General features: G+C 38.0%; 1 protein-coding gene across 1 annotated transcript; it reads right to left on the bottom strand.

The window, feature by feature from the left end:
- Positions 1-9,208: 9,208 nt before the first annotated feature.
- LOC128662309 (transmembrane 4 L6 family member 5-like) lies at positions 9,209-14,676 on the bottom strand. Its single transcript, XM_053716114.1, has 5 exons — positions 14,494-14,676; positions 12,444-12,509; positions 11,891-12,066; positions 10,592-10,793; positions 9,209-9,485 (listed from the first exon to the last, which is right to left on the bottom strand). The coding sequence occupies exons 1-4, from the start codon at positions 14,674-14,676 to the stop codon at positions 10,601-10,603; spliced, it is 618 nt and encodes a 205-aa protein (XP_053572089.1). The 3' UTR covers positions 9,209-9,485; positions 10,592-10,600.
- Positions 14,677-21,776: the final 7,100 nt, after the last annotated feature.

Here is a 21,776-nt window from a genome sequence, read left to right as displayed (position 1 = left end):
TGAAGACAGGAATTCCCACTTGAGGCCGGAGACAGAAATTTCCACTTGAGGCCAAAGACTTGAATGTCCACTTGAGACCGAAGACTGGAATATCCACTGCAGAGTTTGAGTACAATAGCTGGATACTTGTATGTGGCAGATACCCTCTGCATGGCTTAGAAGCAGAAATAGGAAACTGGCACTTGGCAGATACCCTCTGCAGAGCTTGGGTACAGGAACTGGATACAGGAGCTTGACATACGCCCTTTTCAGAACTTGGGTGCAGTAGCTGGAGACTAGAACTTGACAGACACTCCTTGCAGAGCCTGCGTGCAGTAGCTGGATACTAGAACTTGGCAAGCAGCCTCTGCAGGACTTGGGTACAGGAACAGAATAACAGTGAACACAGTATAACAGGAGCAGTGACAGGATGCTGATAAGAGAATAGACAGGAGACAAGCCAAGAGTCAGATAACTGAGAGTAGTCCAATAAGTCACCAAATACAGGGAGAATCCATTAGAGTAGCCACGAGACAAGGCCAAGCTCGTTATACCAGAATAGCAGTCTGATCTTTCAACAAACAAAAGGGATATCAAATAGAGTACTCAGGAGGCAAGCAAAATTCAGGAACCAGAGGGAAAGATCAAACAGGAACTCAGGCATGGTCAGAGGCACTAACAGACTGGTAACCACAATGTCAGGGCCGGGAGTGGTCTGTGAGTCTGCCTTTTAAAGCAGTTCTTATGAGGTAACTGCCTGCAGCTGGCAGGCATCAGCACAAGGCCTCTGCTGGTGCAGAGACAGTGCTACAGGCAGCATATCAGGAGTCCTAGGTTTGATCCCAGGTACGGGTATAACAGTTAAGAACATTGGAATGTAAAATATTTATAACTACCTTTGGGTTTATCACTGTAGATCTTATGAGGTGTCAGGTTTGTCTGTTAGTTGTAAGTGTTATTTTTTATATTCAGCATGCTCCATTGAAGTCTATGAGGAGAAGTTAACAAGGTTGCAATATTCGAAGTCTTGAAGTTAGCGCCTATTGTGTATCTCTTGCGCGCAGACAATTTACTTTCAACTTTTTATATGCACGCTAACCCGCCTGCGTTAAAAGTTTACTTTGAGTGATTTTAGCTTTTTCCTTTCATTCTATTGGCTGATTTGAATTTGAAGATTTAAATCAGCCAATAGGAATGCAACGGTACCCCTATATAAAAGGGGTACATTGCATTAACTATTCAGTGTGCAGCTGAAGACCGCATGAAGAGGAGCTCTCTGTTGCTGATCTGAAGAGCAGGGCTGCTGTGGCCGCTGTTACCGCCGCCACCACTGGGATTTAGATAGAAGATGGACCGCCGCTGCGATGAAGATGGATGAAGATGGACCACTTCAATGAAGATGGAGCACCACCTGGATGAAGATGGAGCGCCAATTTTGGGGTTAGTGTTATTTTTTTTTTTTTTGGGGTGTTGTTTTTTATAGATCAAGGATTTTATTTTTTTGGGCAGCAAAAGAGGTGAATGCCCTTTTAAGGGCAATGACCATCCAAATGCCCTTTTCAGGGCAATGGGTAATTTTGTTTTTTTATTTTTTTTATTTTGGGTGGATGGGGGTTGTAATGTTAGAGGGGTTAGTGTTTTTCTTGCACCAAAAGAGCTGTTTGCTTTAGGGCAATGCCCTACAAAAGGCCCCTTTAAGGCTATTGGTAGTTTATTTTTAGAATAGGATTACATTTTTTATTTTTGGTGATTACTTTTTTTATTTTCTGTAAGGTTGTTTTTTTTTTTTTTTTAATGTTAGGTTTTTTGTGTAATGTTAGGTTTTTATTTTTAAAGGTAAGATTAGCTTTTTATTTAATTTTACAGGTAATTTTATTTTTAAGGTAGTTAGAATTTTAGTATTTTTGGGTTAAGTTAGGGGGTGTTAGGTTAGGGGGTTTAGATGTTTATAAATTTTCATTGTGGGGGGATGGTTGTTTAGGGATTAATAGTTTTATTTAGTGTTAGCGATGTGGGGGGTGGTGGTTTAGGGGTTAATAGTTTATTTAGGTACTTTGCGATGTGGGGCGATTTCATTGCACATGTAATATCAGCGGAATGAAAATGGCTCGAGAAAACGTGATTGCGCTAATGCAAAACCGTTTGTACCTCACTTGTAATCTAGACCATCATATTTTATTTTACAGTATACACATCTACAATATACCCAAAGGTTTATTATGTACACATTTCACTATTGCATTGTAACAAAAGAGAAGGGCAAATGTGGTGAAAGTACAATTCGTTTGATGGAGCGAATAGTACTGTGGACATTTGTTTTGGACAATTGAATGTTGATATGAAGAAAAATCCATTACAGTTTGGTAATTGAATGTTATTTCTTGTTTTCGAATGTTACTTTCATTTTCGAATGTTCATAAATAGATTGAATATCCACATTCCAAATTTCAAATGTAACATTTGATTTAACAAATACTATTCAGAAGTTCAATAGTTCATGTAGTAGGGAATTAAGTAAATTGATACATAATAGATACAAATATATAGATTCTAATTTTTCCATTTCGAATATTGCATAATTTGAAAGACATTTAAAGACATTTAAAGAAAGCATAATAAATACTATTACAAATATATTGATTCAAAATTCAAAATATATTGAATTCAAATATTGCATAATTCGATTAAAATATTCGAATTAGAAAAATTTGAATCAAATATTACATATAGCAGAGAAACCCTAATGCTCAGTCCGGATTACACCACCTTCAGATACAGGCCTCTAGTTATGAAAGTCTGGCGGACCTGATCCGCCAGTGCGGATCAGGTCCTCCAGACTTTGCTGAATATTTGCTGAATATTCATCATTGCACCAGCAGCTCACAAGAGCTACTGGTGCAACGCCGCCCCCTGCAGACTCGCGGCCAATAGGCCGCCAGCAGGGGGGTGTCAATCAACCCGATCGCACTCGATCGGATTGTATTGTTGCGATGTCTGTCCGCCTGCTCAGAGCAGGCGGACAGGTTATGGAGCAGCGGTCTTTGTGACCGCTGCTTCATAACTGCTGTTTCTGGCGAGTCTGATGACTCGCCAGAAACACGTGGGAAATCCATACGGAGCTTGATACATATGCCCCACAGCGTCAGGAGAAAAACAGGATGAGCGCACACCCATAATGTTAGAGGAACTTTCAAACCTTAAAACTTCAGAAGGCAAGAAAACCAGGGATGCTGGGGCCAACTCATGGGTGCACGCTCACTGTTTTTCTTTTCTCACGCTGCATCTGAAGGTGGTGTAATCTGGTCCGAGCAGTGGGTTTTCTATGCTATATAGGATATCATTTTGACCCATGCCAGTGAAAACACTGAGGATCTGATCTGGTTAGCCACACACACAGACACACCAAACGTCTGAGTTGTACTGGGGTCCCAGCGAGCTAACCGCTGAGAGTGTCAGCCTGCCTTCTAAGAACCTACTCATCCTGGGTGCCAACTCAAATTGGAAGTGTGATTCTTCTCCTACTAGTCTACTCATTTTGGTAAACATGGTTACGCTATGAGGCGCTCCTTCTCGTCTCTTGTTTCATTCACAGACTAACCATTGCACCTGCGGTTTTAAGTGGAGCAGCCTCAGAGTCTTAACCGAAATAACATTTTGACACAAACTTTGGAATTTTATTTTGTGGAACATTGTGGTATTTGAAAAATACAATAATAGTAACAAGTAGATATTATTCAAAAAATTTTTTATTTTACATTATATATAGTTTATAAATATTAGCTGTTTTTTGTTTCTTTAGATTTTCCTTTTGCAACTATTGCTCAGATTGAGCTTGTGCAATCCCAAAACAAAGTGTTGGCAGGAGCCAGTGCCTTAGACAATGTGCACATAAACAGATTGTGTAAATGGAAAGTTTTTTCCTTCTGAATCATAAAAAGTAAAGGTATAGGAAAGTCAAAATTAAACTTGCACGAGTCAGATAGAGAATGCAATTTAAGACACTTTCAAATTCACTTCTGTTTTCAAATGTACTTTGTTCTCTTGGTATCCCTTGTTGAAAAAATTGAAAAAGAATACACACATATTCTACACTAGTGGGAGCTAGCTGCTGATCGGTGCCTGCACACATCTGTTTCTTGTGATTGGCTAACTAGATGTGTTTAGTTAGCTGTCAGTAATGCAATGCTGTTCCTTCAGCAAAGGATAACAAGAGAATGAAGCAAATTTGATAATATAAATAAATTGGAAAGCTGTTTGAAATTGTTTGTGCTATCCAAATCATAAAAGACAATGTTAGAGTTTCCTGTCTCTTTAATTTAGTTTTTAGTGCCTCTGTAAGTGTTTGGCTAACAGCAAAAGCAGTTCTCATTGTTGCTATTATTTCATCTTACCCTAGAAGCTTTATATTATTGTAAACATTAATATTTAATCCTAGCACAACTTAATCAAAAACTGTATTAAAATATTGTATTCAGTCTATTCATAGCAAATTTGACAGAATATAGAAATAACAAATCCACAAAAAAATAAACTTAACTTAATCCAGAAACATGTGGAATATAAGAAAACAAACCCCCAACAAACCAAGACAAGTAAACGAAGAAAAGAAAAGATCTAGAATGGTCTTTGTGTCCCAGTACACCCTATACAGTTATACGATTTCTAAGATTATTAAGAAGCATTGGCATGTATTGAGAGACTGGAATGGAAACAGAGGCCTTTCAAGAGTAACCAATGATAGCCTTTAGAAGGGTTAAAAACCTAAGAGACCAATTAGTTAAAATAGATGTTGACGGGGGGCGTGTCCAGGCAGTGCCGGGAGAGGTCACAAATTCTGTGAGCTCCAGCTAAGAATCTCGAATGACTTAATTTTCATGAAAATCAATACACATTTATGATAGACTTTTGCTCAACTATGTAAAGGACACCTAGGGGTTCGTGAAAATACTTGACTTCATAAACCTTATTGCGTTTTAGGCCCTGTTTTACACAGGTAAGGCCTAGACTCACACGTTTTCTGAAGCCCTCTCCCGGCCCGCCGACCATTACTATTGCCCTGCGATCATTTATTATTCAGAAGACACTAATGGCTTTCACGGAGGAAACTATGGGGATGCTGCAAATTCTCCTACACGATCTGATCCATCAAATGGACTATTCCTTCTCAGATCTCTCAGCCACTCTAAATGAAGCAATGGCGGGAGCGGATAAAGACAGCACAGCTCGCATGGAGTCGGAGACTACACTGCTGGAGATGCCATCAGATTGCCTTACAGTTCCATATCACGAGAAAGCACAATCTGGCTTTTACTATACTACACTTAAGACTGCTTCGCAGGATTGGAGCGACTGGCCACTAGATGATCTCACAGCACAGAGACCGGATGATCAGGTAACAGCGGAGAACCGTTCTGAGATGCCGGCCGAAATGATACAGGCCCCGATGTCACAAACCTCCACAGTCTTAACGAGCGCACCTAACACCAACATTGAGACATATTACGAACTACAGCTTCTACTGGCCAGTGGGTCTCCTAGCTCTCTTGCCGAAATCATTGGTAAGGCCGTTCTCGATGAATGCAGCAGAGACTTTCACATTAGTAGCAGAACCCCAGGAACTCCAGTATCACTTACCTCAATAGTTCCCTCGTCTCCTGCTGGAACCGCTCCCGCACAGTTGATTGCACCCAGATAGCAAGTCTACAGATCTGAAATTAACCTTGTAGAGTTTTCTGCCCGATCATTGCTTGCACCCTATGAAAATTTCAGATACGAGTCTTCGCTATGTGCATATGGTGGTCTGCTACTTGGGACACTTAACTCTATACCCCTAATAGGAGTGGGATAGTAATGGAGCTTATTGACCTTCCAGGGTGTTTCTGCCAGACTTAGATATGTGTGTAAATTACGTTTGGAGATTCACAATGTTCTATATGTGTAACAGAATTTAAACCCACACTGTCAGATTACTTTTCACAGTTAATTCTTTATTTATTTCTTTTTTTTTTCTCTTTTTTTTTTCTTGATTAAGCTCTAGTTCTCCCTACAGCTCCAATATTAGTCTGCTTGATTAATAGACCTGTCCCATTAGACATTATTATAGTTGAAAAGTGTCCCAATCAACTGTACTATTATCTGAGTTTTATAGAACCCAGTTTGGTCATGTGTTCTGTTGATGGGGCTGTTTAGTTTCTCTACATTTTACAGGTTTGACATTACTTAAGTTTGAGCTTGTGGCCTCATATGTGATACTTTACTTTGCATTGAATATATGTTTATACCTTTATTTCATCACCTCAGTGCACCCTCTTCATACCCCAGAATGACCTGCTCTACAACCTCAGCCTATTATGTGCTATTTGTAATGTTTAGCACTACTCATGTCCCTTAAAGATTAAGAAAACAGAAAATTCCCCTGCTGAGATCTCCCACTACCAATAGGAGCCTTAGTTCCTTTAATACCTGGTTTAACTGCAATAACTTTTCACCTACAGACCCTTAACCTTACACAGTTATACTATACTGGTCATTTTAACTCTCTAGTATATTTCGGTGCTGCCGCTAACTAACGCTGACTTGATCTCATTTTGCCATATAAGCTCTCAAAACTAGTAGGAATATTATTGTAGCTTTATGTGTATTTTTTCGTATTCAGATAGCTTGTTTAGAGATTTATAATTCAATGATATAGGCTATTGTGACTGATACAGAACTTTGCTCGAGTATGTATGTATACATATATAATTAATCGCTGTTAGCTGGTGGTACCCTATTCCTTTTGCTCTTCCCCTTAGTATAATAGAGTGCATATGGGTTTGTGCACCAATATTTAAATCCTCTTATATTTATTATTTGTATGAAGCACAATATTTATATCATCCCCACTCCTATTTACCCATGCTAGTGTATGTTATATTCATATTTTATTACTACTAAAGGTTCTAAGCCATATTTTTCATGATCCCAATCCTGTCTCCCAGTATCATATCCTTATATTAAGCTCATCCTAGAAGCTTTAGTATTAAACTATCACCATCCCATCCTCATTCCTACATGTTATATTTTTATGACTCCATTTTTCAGTGAGTCTTTTACAATCTCATCCCCTCTTCTGGAAGATCTCTATTTTAGTATTACTAAGACACGCCCCCCCTTCACGTCCCATTATATAAGTGGCTTTGGCCCACTGCACCCCTCCCCCTAATATCTTACACAACAATAATCCTAAGTAACTACCATTTGACATAGCATTCACAGTATATTTGGCCCAAGAGTGACCAAAGTAGCAGTTACTTCGCATCTCTAGATTAAGAGAAAAATGAGGTTCCATCTATGTTTGTCTAGTCTTTGCATTACTTGTACTTCTATTTCAGATATTATAGATGTTATAAAGAATGTCCCATTCTCTAATCAGTTATATCGTTATTAGCAAAGCACGCTTCTGCCTGTGAGCATTAATACCTTCATCTGAGAAGTCAATGTATATATCTCTTTTTTTCTTATATGTCTGACAAACTCTGTATTCTCCTCAATGTTGTATCACATAACAACCTCAATAAAAAAAAAATGTTTAAAAAAATAAATAAAAAATAAATAAATAGATGTTGACTCAGGTAAAATTATTCAACAAACTTATTTGACAAAAAACGGTTAGGATGTTACCCATATATGGGATGCATGAGCTGCCATTCCCTGATTAAGGGTGATACCTTTAATTACCCAAGGAGAGGGTGTATATATAAAATAAAAAATGTGTTACATGTGAAGCCAGTCATGTAATTAATATATGTGATTACATGTCCCTGTTCCTTGGTCTATATAGGTGAAATGACCCGTACGATCCGTGACCCCCTCAGCCAACATAGGTCAAATATTAGGTGTGGGGACACCCGAGCTCCAGTGTCTTTCCATTCCAAAGAAAAAACCCACCAAATTAGCGAATTACGATGGTGTGTCATAGATCAAATTCAACCACTTAGAAGTGGGGATGATAGAGAAAGATTGCTGGAACAAAGAGAACTTTTCTGGCTTTATGAACTAGACACGTCACCTAAGGGACTTAATAGAGACTTTGATTGCTCTGTTTTCCTGTGATGGATGTATACTATGAAAGTTAATTTGAAACAAAAATAATTATTCAGGCTATTTAATCTGTGTTTTGTGTATATAGGTTCTTGCGTCAACTTTATAAGATTAAAATTGGAGTATGTTAGTATGGCAAAAACATTTGAAAATGTAACTTTAACAAGAAGAGTTGCCTTTAATGTAAAGAATTGCCTTTAAGAAAAAACTGTACATGCTGTAGCCACTAGATGGCAATGTTTGATTAGATATAAGTTAAATTTTGATAAATGGCAGTCTATATGTTTAAATGTGTATATGTTTTTAAATGTATGATGTTTTGAGCTATTAATAGAAGCTAGCAGCTTATGCATGATTAAGGGCTAAGAGGCCCAAAACATTGCATGTCTTTTAAACTGGGCCAATAAAGGAGTGATTTTAGGCAAGGTGCTGTGGACATTCTGCATATGGTTATAACTGTTCAAAAACAGATTTTTGTTATTCTTACTGACTTTTATGTTCAGTTTGTTCTGATGAAGTCTCTGACATTGATACATGATCCCAGGCTATGGGCAGAGAACTTCATGACTGCTCACTCTAGCTTATAGTGAAGGGTAAATAAGTGTTTGGTGCTGATGTTACTGTTTAAAAAGATACTTAGATGATCAAGAGCCTACCTAAATGTAAGCCTCTTGCATAGATGTATTTCTATGGGGCGTACTACAAGGAATTGCTCCCACGAGTAGCTTCATCATTATGATATAAATTTTATGTGAAGACGTTTCTTCTTGTGTTTGTCTAACATTTTCCTAAAGGGACATAAAATAAGACCTTTCTGTAGTTTTGTAGTAACTTATTAGCTGAGTGTAAGACTGCCTTAATACCCCCTTATTTGTAGTAATTGTTTATCAATGGCGGAACCTATACATTTTGCACTTTCAGTCCTCTATGCAGAAGTGATGTAAAGAAAAATGAGGTCCCCTATCAGTACCAAGTGCACCCTTGATATTTAGCTTTTTGGCCAACTTTATGCACCCACAAATATGGCCTTGAACCATCCCTAATGATAATATATACACTATGTGCTTTTCATGTCTCTTTCATAACAACTCCAGAGTATGTATTTTTTTGTTCTGATCAGATTGTGCCATACAAAAACAAAAAGGGCTGAGAAATTGTACGTTTATTCAAACATTGAAATTGATACAAATTATAAATAACAATAAAAATTCTATGTACACAGAAGTAAGAAGCAGTCAGGAATAGATTCCTTCACACGCTGTGGGTTACTTAAGATGTGCAAGCTAAACATAAACCCTCTATCTTCAAAGTACACAGTAAATCAACATGCACTCAGTAAGGGTCTGTCTAGTTATTATACCACCAAAGGAACCAGCCTCTGTAGTGGGAAGTTTGGAGTCTTCATCTTCAATTGGTCCAGCTATCTGGAAAAAAACAAACAATTGTTCTAAATGTATATATTTTGGAGGGAAAAAAAAAAGATGTAAGTGTACATTAAATATTTCTTATGTGCATCAATTAAATCCCACAGTCAGTGAATGCATATAGCAGTGCTTATTCCTTATGTGTATCAGTGACATCCTGCGGTCACTGTGTGTATATAGCAGTGCTTATTCCCTATGTGTATCAGTGACATCCTGCGGTCACTGTGTGTATATAGCAGTGCTTATTCCCTATGTGTATCAGTGACATCCTGCAGTCACTGTGTGTATATAGCAAGTATATTCCCTATGTGTATCAGTGACATTCTGCAGTCACTGTGTGTATATAGCAGTGCTTATTCCCTATGTGTATCAGTGACATCCTGCGGTCACTGTGTGTATATAGCAGGTATATTCCCTATGTGTATCAGTGACATTCTGCAGTCACTGTGTGTATATAGCAGGTATATTCCCTATGTGTATCTGTAACATCCTGCAGTCATTGTGTGTATATAGCAGGTATATTCCCTATGTGTATCTGTAACATCCTGCAGTCATTGTGTGTATATAGCAGGTATATTCCCTAGGTGATCCGCACTGTTGGAGGGATATTCCCTATGTGTATCAGTAACATCTTGCAGTCACTGTGTGTATATAGCAGGTATATTCCCTAGGTGTATCAGTGATATCCTGCAGTCACTGTGTGGATATAGCAGCGATATTCCCTATGTATATCAGTAACATCCTGCAGTCTCTGTGTGCATACAGCAGGAATATTCCGTAGGTGTATCAGTGATATCCTGCAGTCACTGTGTGTATATAGCAGGCATATTCCCTATGTGTATCAGTGACATCCTGTAGTCACTGTGTGTATAAAGCAGGTATATCCCCTATTTGTATCAGTAACATCCTGCAGTGACAGTGTGTATATAGCAGGAATATTCCCTATGTGTATCTGTAGCATCCTGCAGTGACTGTGTGTATATAGCAGGTATATTTCCTATGTGGGTCACATCCTGTATCAGTCACATATTGAAGTTACAGTTAATGTTTATTAACAAGCTATATATTTTCATTACTGGTGTCATTAGGTGCAGGTTTTTACTCACATTTCTAGTTTAATCCTTGTTTCCCCCACAGGCTCCACAAAGGCAACCAAAGAGACCATTTATCATCTGTATGGCACAAAGGACAAGTTCAATGGCACTTGATGCCAGGAGAATGGAAAACAAAATTATATTGAATTCAACAACTCCAGAGGGTTGTTTGCAAACATTCCATAAATCCTTCTTAAAGAGGTAATTTTCCTCACTGCAAGAGAAAAAGAAGAGAAATGGTTAACTGAGAACCTGTGTAAAAAGAGGAAACATTTCATGAAATCTGTTTTGCATATATCTATTGGTGAATGGAAAAAATATACATTCTGCTGGTGTTGGGAAAGACAAGAATAAAATTGTGGTTTGCAGATCTATAAATTTAATGCTTACACTTCCAAATATAGATATAAGTATATATAATAATCCAAAACCAGCTAGCACTATGATTTGAGCCCAGGGTGACCAGCCTATATATATGTTATAGATGCAATGATATCTAGGAAATTTGGGTGAAAGGATAAAAAAGGAATATATAAGTCAAAATCTAATTACCCATAACATATTTTATTATGCATAGTAAAACAAATATATACTGTTATTGTTTGTTGTGTTTGCTTTTCCTGTAATTCATATGTGAAATATTTAATATTTCAATTTTTTCCAGAAAAACTGTAGTACAATTTGCTATATTCAGAACCCTGACTTTCCTACATGCTACATAGTGACTGCTTAATGTGATGGTAAATCCAAGCGTTTAAAAATGCTAGGATTTACCATCACTAAAAATAAAGTGGACTTCCAGTGATGAGTCTCTGAAAAAAAGGGTGCTAAACGCACTCTTTCTGTGCTGGCGGCTCCTGCCGGCCATGGCACAATGCTCTTTACCAATGAGATGAAGTTTCCAGCTCTAAACCAATAGCCATGCTAGCATAGAGAACACTGTGAGATGACAAGCATGGCTATTGGTTTAGAGGTGCAAACGTCACCTCATTGGTAAAGAGCGATGTGCCGTGGGCGGCTGGAGCTGCTGACTTTAGCAAGGAGCCGCGGCACAGAAAGGGTGAGTTTAGCACTCTTTTTTTTAGAAACTCATCACTGAAAGTCCACTTTATTTTTAGTGATGGTAAATCCTAACATTTTTAAAACGCTCAGCTTTACCATCACTTCAAAATGCACAAGAGTTCAGTCATACCTCGCCCTTGGCCATAGCAAAGGATATAACTAACATTCAAAAGGCTCTTCCCTTTTTCCATGTGTAAATGCATGGAACGTGATGGGTAATGAGAATAGGGCTGAAACTTAATCTCTCACCTGAACTCTTTAAGATCCCCATCAAAAGGACGCCCCCAGCCTGTCGCATTTGAGGTACTGTTGTAAAAAGGATCGATGTTACAGACTGGTCCTTTTACCATACCAAGAACTGACACTATAAAGCAATAGCCAGACCCAACCACTCCAATGGCTGCAAAAAGGATGGACAGGAACATCTGTGGAGGGAAAATATAGTTCATAACACAAGGGGGCCGATTTATCAAGCTCCGTATGGCTCTCCGGAAACAGAAGTTATGAAGCAGCAGTCTAAAGACCGCTGCTCCATAACTTGTCAGCCTGCTTTGAGGCCGCAGGCAGAAATCAACCAGATCGAATACGATCGGGTTGATCAACACCCCCTGCTAGCGGCCGATTCACCGCAAATCTTCAGGGGGTGGGATTGCACCAGCAGTTCACAAGACTGACGGCATTTATCGATGTGCGGCGGACATGATACGCTACATTGTATCATGTCCGCTCGCACTATGATAAATCTACCCCAAGAGATTTAATGTATCTTGAAGGACAAAGAATAACTGGATAATGAACTCACACCACATCGGTTGTTGCAGCATCCTTTGCGTCCTGTGGCCTGAATGTGAATTGCTGGAATAAGGACCTAGGGAAGAAAAATGACACATTACTGTGAGATAGATAAAGAGTGACTGAACATTCCCTATATATAAAACTGAGGACAACTACAAGAGAATTGCTATTTACTACTCACCATGCTATGTTGACTATCTTTTGGATGCAGCTGTCTTCAAAGTCATTTTCATATTTTAAGCCCTTACAAGTATTAGTTAGTGAAGCTCTGCATCTTCACACTGGACTCCGCCATCTTGGAGCTTATATTTGTTATGTAGCTTTTAAACTGTGCAAAACACTGCAAAAATGTAACATATCTGTTCTCTATTATGTGAGTTAAACTGAAGTGAAAGGTAATGCTATCAAAAAGCAGATTGGTGAAAGTGCACTGCTCCATCATGGGACGCGGCAATACGCGAGCTACAAGATAGTGGCGCCGAGAATAAAATGCAGAACTTTTTTTTTAACTGGATTCGGTAATAAGGCATATAAATAAGAGAGAGGCTTTAAACAAAGCAGAACCTACAGGAGATAAAACAGTAATATGCTGAGTAGTTACCCTGCTAATGTGGTTGTACCCAGGAGTTCAATGTCCCACTAAGCACCCAAATGTAAAAGAACTACATACAAAATAAATGTTTTAAAAACATTTAAAAGGACACTAATGTCAAAATTAAGCTTTCATGATTTGGATAAGCATGTAGTTTTAAGAGACTTTTCAAATTTATTTCCTTTATCCTATTGTGTATAGTCTTTGTATTTGCACAATTTCTTAGGCACCAGTTACTACTGAGCATGTGCAAGTGTTCACATTATATATGTAAATGTGTCCTTGATTGGCTAATGGCTATCACATGATTTAGGGGCAAATTCAAATACATTTTGAAATTTGTCAGAAAAAAATAGTGCTCATTTAAAATTCAGAGTAAGTGCTATTGCATTGTCTTTTTATTGGGCACTTGTTGATTATGCTATTTTAATGTATTTAATAATCCTTTAAAACTGCCATTTGGAGTGGTAAAAAAAATACTCAAATTCTCAGGTGAGTATATAGTTATATTATCTTTTTTTACTATGAGCAGTTAAAGCCTAGCTGTAAATTAATTTATGCACCACTCTAAGCAATCAACATACAGAATGTAGCCTATTCAAGAAATTTGTAATATCCTGGTTTCAACTTTTTTTGCTTAAAGGGACAGTAAAGTTAAAATAAAACGTAATTGGACTGGATACAGAGCGCAATTTTAAACAACTTTCCAATTTACATCTATTATCAGTTTTGCTTAGTTCTCTCAGTATACTTTGTTAAAGAATAATCCTAGTTGAGATCAGACGTGTGTAAGAGTTTTTAGACATTTGGCAGGAGTGTTTCCAACAATGTCTATTGCAATTTTATACATAGTTGCAAACACGGCTGACGTAGACTGTTAAGACACGTGCACACTCCTCAGCTCATATCAGCCTGACTAGTTTTACTCTTTAACAAAGGATATTAAGAGAACAAAGCAAATTTGGTTATAGAATTAAAGTGGACAGTTGTTAAAAAATGCATACTCTATCTGAATCAGGAATGTTTAATTTTGACTTTACTCTCTACTTAAGTCTCCCCAGGTAGTTTGGAAAAACACACAATTATCAGCGCTATTCTACAACAATAATAAGCAAAATAAATAATTAATGTATATCATAATGTTGTTTTAATTTTGTTCATTAATTTAAATACATACCGTATATATATATATATATGGCATTTATTTAAGCAAACTTTAAAATAGACATAACGTCTCGGCGCACATTAGCGTCTTTGTCAAATGTCTCATAAAAAGGTAAAACGTAAACCTAAAAATTTTGGATTAAAGTGCACCTTGGCATAAAGAAAATTTGTTTGATTGTGCTTTCCCTTCTTTGAGATATATATATATATATATATATATATATATATATATATATAGGGATTATATTTTAGATTTAAACTCCCTTAAATCTTTAATTCTAGAAATAGGATTAATTCTCACCAGTGCTCCTCCACCAATGATTCCTCCTAGATACAGTACTTCAGGGGTGAGATGATTTCTTGCGTCTTTTACATATTCCACACTCCATGATGGGAAGAGGAGGATAAGGTTGCAGATAATGCAGATGAGAGTGAAGGGGTACAATGACACCCCAATAAACTTAGAACACTTTCCTGTGCACATGTTGTATGAGATGAGAAGGTGAAGTTGGCTGTGAAAAAGAGAGGCTTTGACTTTTATGGAGTGAGGACGGAGGACCAACCCTAAATGAGTCACAGGACACTGGAATTTAGACCTAATATCCTATAGATAGAGAGATAGAAATAATGACGCATATCAGTACTAATTCACACACTGATATATAATATTGCACCATCAATATGCAACACAATATAACAATACCATGTTACTCACACTGGAAATTCAAACGAGAGATAAACTAATTCAATTTTGTATGTCATTCTATGGTATATTAAGATGATATTTATTGGTGGATGTTAGGTTTTCACTCCTTAATCAATAGTCTATTCAGAGCATGGAGAAAAAAAATATACACATTTAAAGGGACATGAAAGTAAAAATTTAAATTCTTATTGTTTAGATAGAGCATGTGTTTTTAAGAGACTATTTAATTAACTTCTATTTTTTTTCTAATTTACTTTGATTTTTTTGTTTTTTGCTATCCTTTGTTGAAGAGCATACATAGGAAGGCTTGTACAGAGCAGTACTTGAAACTAGCTTGTGATTGGTTACAACTTGCTACACACATATGCCTCTTGTTATTGGCTCATCAGATGTGTTAAGCTAGGTCCAGTAGTGCTTTGCTGCTCTTTAGCTTTGTAGGGGTAACATCTTTTTAACATACCCATAGAATAAGTCATAAATAAAATTATTAAAAGTAATTTTATAAGTCCATTTTATTATCCACATATAAAAACACCACTGTCAGTGAATGGTACAAATGAATACAGAGATATTCTAGCCTAGTTAGTGAAAGAGTTAATATTTAAACACACAAGCTGCACCTTCTTTTATGATAGTTTAATATTTGCAATCAGATAGCAAGTTTATTTAATGCACACATTAGGCTGCTGCGCAGATACATGTTAATCTGTGCATTACATGTTTGTATTGTAAATGGAACTTCATTAACTCTTTCTTTATTTATGAGTCAAGAGGTTTCCCTTCAAAGTCGTATTTGAAAAATAAATACATGTATCAGAAAGAGGAAAATAATATACATGTTTACATATTAACAGGATTAAAGAAACAAACTGCAATAAGAAAGTATTTTCTTATTGCACTATAACTTGCTTATAACATTGTCCTTGATCAATATTTGTGTGATAAAGGGACACGAAACCCAGATTTTATTTCTTTTGTGATTCATATAGAGCATACATTTCTAAACTTACTTCTATTATACATTTTGCTTCATTCTCTTGTTATCCTTTCTTGAAGGAGCAGCAATGCACTACTGTGAGCTAGCTGAACACATTAGTAAGCCAACCTCATGAGGTATATTTGTACAGCCACAAATAACCAGCTAGTTCTCAGCTCCTGAGCCTACCTGGGTATGCTTTTCAACAAACGATAACAAAAGAACGAAGCATGTTAGATAAAAGAAGTAAATTGGAAAGTTGTTTAAAATTATATGTTCTATCGGAATCATGACAGAAAAGATTTGGATTTCACATCTTTTAAGTATCTGTTTTCAAAAACGAATCTGGTAGATCACTTCGAAACTGACTGATACAATAGCCTATTCACACCTTTTTAAGGTTCTTAAGGCAGCTCTATTCATGTAATACAAATACTTATTTATTTAGTTGACATTAACCTATTGTCATCAGAATATATCCCCAACACTCATTAAACATATGAATGCCATACATACTGTATTTTGGCATGTTAACATATTTCTATTGTCACTTTACGATACCAACATCTACATATGGCATGTTTTTAAATATTTGAGAGATTAACTCAAAAGCTGTTTCATGGACAGGTGTGAGCTATTCCTTCTTTATTTAATCATCTACTAAGCAGGTAAAAGGTCTGGAGTTAATTCCAGGTGTGGCATTCACATTTGGAAGCTGTTTCTGTGAACCCACAACATGCATTTAAAGGAGCTTTTAATGCAAGTGAAACAGGCCACACTTAGGATGCAAAAAACAAACAAACCAAGAAATCCATCAGAGACATAGCAAGAATATTAGGAATGGCCAAAACAACAGTTTGTTAGAAAAAAAGAATGCACTGGTGAGCTATGCAACACAAAAAAGCCTTGATGTCCATGGAAGACAATAGTGGTGGGAGATCATAGGATCCTTTCCATGAAAAAGAAAAACCCCTTCACAACATCCAGCCAAGTAAAGAACACTCTCCAGGAGGTAGGCATATCCTTATCTAATGCATACAAAGAGAGAAGCGCTCCACTAGGAGCGAACAACAGCTTGTTCTATAGTGAGTCACCACCTAGGAACAGCCTCTTTTAGCCCAGTTCTGCTTTTCACAAAGGAAAACATTCCTGAAGCATATCAGTCAGATCCCACCAAGCAAGGTCAGTCCAACCCTGAAATACCAGGCAATTCTCATTTGAACATGAAACATGACAACCCCAGACAATTGTTTCGGCCTCCTATTGTCAAGGGAACTGAAATTTAAAGAGCTTAAATAAGAATGTAACAACAGGTGCTTTAGAACCACAACTGCTAGGATATGACACTATTGAATAGGGTGTATTGTATTAGTGAATAGTATGGGATACACATGGTGATCCTGCGCAACAATGTATTACTCAGTAATCACACAATACAATATTAATATACAGGTGCAGTTTCCCACATTTCCCCTATGGCTGCCACATGTGTCAGGGTTGACACTGTGGAAGGAAAAAATAAAGCAGCAGGGGTAGTTGAAAACAATCCTGATATGAGAGTTGTATGCAGTGTGATGTTTATAACATTCAGACTCTTGCAAGAGAAAACAAAATATGGCTGCCACACACTGAGAAAAACTTATGGAAGTGAGAGGATCAAAACAAATAATATTGGCACTCATATAAGTTTAGATTTGTTTTTATGAGAGTAAGGCAAAGATACAATGTTCTGCGGTAGCTCAGAGGATCAAACTAGAGCAGTGCTTACCAAGCAGGAGCGCGAAGCAAAACTCGCCACAAGCTGAGGAAGTGAGCAGAGAATAGGAGCTGCTGCTATCAGCGGTAAAGTGAAGCTGGCGGATGACGTCACCGCGTTCCCGTAGAACACTGCTGTGAGCTGACAGGCAAGGAGAGCGGTAGCTGGAACCGGAGTGCGGCAGAGAGATAAAGCAGAGTCCTCTCAACTTTAAATATAGAACACAGGAAAAACGATAAGTTGCCTTAAAATAAAACAAGACAACAGAGATAGGAGTTTCAATGTTAAGTTTCTCAGGAGTTCAGAGGTTTGTGAACAGCGTTCACAGGATGGCATAGGTTCACAGAGGATCTAGGAGAGATTACTGCAATACTAAGCAATGAGATATCATGAGGAGGAGCCTTAAATAGGGAAAGGAGTGAGTCTGCACTGGGTCTTAAAGGTATAGTGGTTATGTGATACCTGACAGAATCCCCCCTTCAAGGAGCCACTCCGGGGCTCAAAGCTTCGGGCGATCTGGATGTCGCTGATGGAAAAGTGTAATTAAACGTGGAGCCAAAATGTTGCAAGCTGGTTCCCAGGAATCCTCATTGTGCGAGTATCCTTTCCAATGAATGAGGTATTCTAGGTGACCACGTCTAATTCGTGAATCCAAAATAGTGTGTACCTCATACTCCACAGTAGGGTCTATAGTAACTGGTGGTTGCACTACCGAAGTAATGGGGTCTCTAACTTCTCTGTAGGGCTTGATAAGCGAAACGTGGAAAGTTGGATGAATTTTGAGGGTAGATGGTAATTTGAGACGTATGGCATTAGCATTTATGGTACGTAATACTGGGTATGGACCGATGTATAGAGGAGACATCTTTTTTGAAGGAGTATTGAGACGTAAATGTTTGGTGGAGAGCCAAACCAGGTCACCTTCCTTATACTGAGGAGGAGGACGTCTACGGCGGTCATAATACTGTTTGTATACTTCTTTTGCGCTGTTTATAGCAGATTCAATAGTTTTGAAGTTAGCTGATATGTTGTCAGACAACTCATATATAGTGGGGGATGATGTGGCAGAGTTTTGAAATAAATGGAAGTTTGGGTGAAAGCCGTAATTTGCAAAAAATGGTGTGATACCAGTGGTGGAATGGATAGTATTGTTGTAACAAAACTCTGCATAGGGGAGGTAATCAGACCAAGAATTTTGGTTGTTGGAACAATATAATCTTAGGAATTGTTCTAACCATTGATTACATCTCTCGGTCTGTCCATTGCATTGGGGGTGATAGGCAGTTGTCAGTTTCCTTTCAACTGAGAAGGTCTTGCAGAATTGGTGCCAAAGTTTACTAGAGAATTGAGTTCCTCTGTCACTGAGTATAGATATGGGTAAGCCATGTAGTTTAATAACATGTTCAATGAGTAAGTGAACTGTCTCTAGAGCAGTAGGAAGTTTGGGGAAAGCAATAAAATGAGACATCTTCGTGAATAGATCGACAACCACTAATATAGTATTGTTTTTTGATGATAGAGGTAAATCCACGATGAAATCTAGGGCAATTTCAGCCCAAGGTTTCTTTGGAGTTGGTAAAGGTAAAAGGAGACCATAAGGGGAATGTTTATCCCTCTTGGAAACAGAACAGGTTGCACAAGAGCTTACATAATTTCTGACATCGGCAGAGATGGTTGGCCACCAGTGGGTCCTATTTGCCAATTCCTGCGTTTTGCGCAAACCTGGATGACCAGCTAAAAAGCTGTCATGAATAGATCGGAGAAATGAAGGTCTGAGAGTAGGAGGGACATACAATTTTGTGTCATGAGTATACAGACCTTGAGAGTTCTTTTGTAGGAGTTGTGATGGTTTTGTGGAATCCAAAGTTTGTTCCTTTTTAATTAAGGGTGTCATATCTGTTGTAAAAGAGATGAAATTGTTTTCTGGAATCACTGAGCGAAGGGTTGATGGAGAACTGGGATGGCCTCCAATTCTCGAAAGGGCATCGGCCTTTTGGTTTTTTGTTGCTGGTCGGTAGGTTATCAGAAAGTTGAAGCGTGAAAAAAAAAGATTCCAGCGAACCTGTCTGGCCGAGAGTGTTCTAGTGGATTTCAAATACTGGAGGTTTCTGTGATCCGTATAAATGAGTGTTGGCACTGGAGTGCCTTCAAGAAGGTGTCGCCAATGTTCTAAAGACAGTTTTATAGCTAAAAGTTCTTTATCACCAATAGGGTAATTTTGTTCTGCAGAGTTTAGAGTTCTAGAATAAAAGGCGACAGGATGAAGGGGTTTATTCAAACTTTCTCTCTGTGAGAGAACAGCTCCAATAGCATGGTTGGAAGCGTCTACCTCCAGTACATACTGTAAATTAGGATCAGGAAAACGGAGTATGGGAGCTGAAGTGAACATCTGTTTAAGTAAATCAAAAGCTTGTTGTGCTTGTGGGGTCCACTTAAACGATGTATTTGCTTTTGTCAGCGAAGTGAGAGGTAGAGATATCTTAGAGAAGTTTTTGATAAACTTGCGATAAAAATTCGCAAAACCCATAAAAGATTGAACCTGACGTACGCTTTTTGGTATGGGCCAGTTTAAGACTGCTTCAACCTTTTTGTTTTCCATACAGATACCTTTGGGAGAAATCTCATAACCGAGAAAGGATATAGACTGTGTATTGAAAAGGCATTTTTCTGCCTTGGCATATAAGTGGTTACCTCTTAGTCTAGAAAGTACTTGTCTAACATGAGAGATATGTTCTTCAAATGTTTTGGAGTAAATTAAAATATCGTCAAGATATATAACAATGAAAATATCTAAAATATCTCTAAAGATATCATTGATGAGGTGCTGAAAAGTTGCGGGCGCGTTACAGAGCCCAAAAGGCATGACGACATATTCGAACAAACCGTATCGGGTTCGAAATGCCGTCAGCCACTCATCGCCAGCTCTTATACGGATGAGGTTATAGGCACCCCTCAAATCCAGTTTGGTAAAGAATTTTGCGCCCTCTAACCTCTCTATTAACTCAGGAATAAGGGGTAAGGGGTAACGGTTTTTTATAGTAACCTTGTTAAGTTGACGATAATCGATAATGGGTCTAAGAGTACCATCCTTATTTTTCACGAAGAAAATTCCTGCACTAGCTGGAGAGGTAGAGGGGCGAATAAAACCCTTCTTAAGGTTTTCGTCTAGGTAAGTCTTTAAATGTAAGAGTTCTGGATTGGATAGAGGATAGATATGCCCTGTAGGGATTTCAGACCCTGGAATGATCTCTATAGGGCAATCATATTTTCTATGGGGTGGTAAATTTTCAGACTCTGCCTTACTGAAAACATCTGCAAAGTCCTGGTAAACAGCAGGGATCTGAGGACCCTCAGGAAGTGCAGATGTATGAAGAACAGTTGCAGGGAAACAAGTAGACAGACAAAACTTTGAATTGAAATCAAGGGTAAGTGAGTTCCAATCTATTTGGGGGTTATGAGTACAAAGCCAATTTATACCTAAAACAATAGGTGCAATAGGAGAGGGAATGATATCAAAAGTAAAATATTCCCTATGATGGCCGGTGGAGGTGATAAGTAAATGGATAGTCTGATATTCGACAGGACCAGTGGGGATAGGAGTACCGTCAATACCTCTTAATAAGACAGGAGACTTCTTTTTGACTACAGGTATTTTATTTTTTTGAGTAAATACACTATCAATATAGGAAGCTGTTGCTCCCGAATCAATGATCGCGGTAGCGTTGACCCGATGGGAGTCCCACTGCAAGAGAAGAGACAAGTGTAAGTATGGATCAGGTAAGAGCTGAGTGGTACAACAAAAAGGGGGCCTTTAATGAAACCTATATCCATAGGTTCGGAAGAAGATTTACTCACAGCAGGTATGTTTTGTTTTTTAGGATAGCTATCATGGTAGGAGCGTTCCTGTTGTCTCTCTCTAAGGCGCCTGTCGATGGTAATACTGAGAGACATCAATTCTTCTAGGGTTTGGGGTAAGTCAGTGCGAGAGAGCTCATCTTTTATGCCATCTGATAGGCCCAACCTAAACTGATTTCTCAGAGACAGGTTGTTCCACTGTGAGTCTTTGGCCCATTTTTTAAAGTCTGTAATATAGTCTTCGACTATTCTTTTCTTCTGTTTTAAGTTTCTCATAGCGTTTTCTGCGGT

Source organism: Bombina bombina, chromosome 6, assembly GCF_027579735.1.
Source record: "Bombina bombina isolate aBomBom1 chromosome 6, aBomBom1.pri, whole genome shotgun sequence".
Classification (NCBI taxonomy): Eukaryota; Metazoa; Chordata; class Amphibia; order Anura; family Bombinatoridae; genus Bombina; species Bombina bombina.
Note: the sequence above shows the minus strand (reverse complement) of the source record. Positions and strands in the feature narration are given on the sequence as shown.

Excerpts from the sequence above, each read along its gene's own strand:
- LOC128662309 (XM_053716114.1), bottom strand. The coding sequence starts at position 14,676 with ATGTGCACAGGAAAGTGTTCTAAGTTTATTGGGGTGTCATTGTACCCC. Across the intron at positions 12,067-12,443 it reads GCTGCAACAACCGATGTGGT|ATGTTCCTGTCCATCCTTTT; the intron begins GTGAGTTCATTA and ends TTCCCTCCACAG. Across the intron at positions 10,794-11,890 it reads GGGGATCTTAAAGAGTTCAG|TGAGGAAAATTACCTCTTTA; the intron begins GTGAGAGATTAA and ends TTTCTCTTGCAG.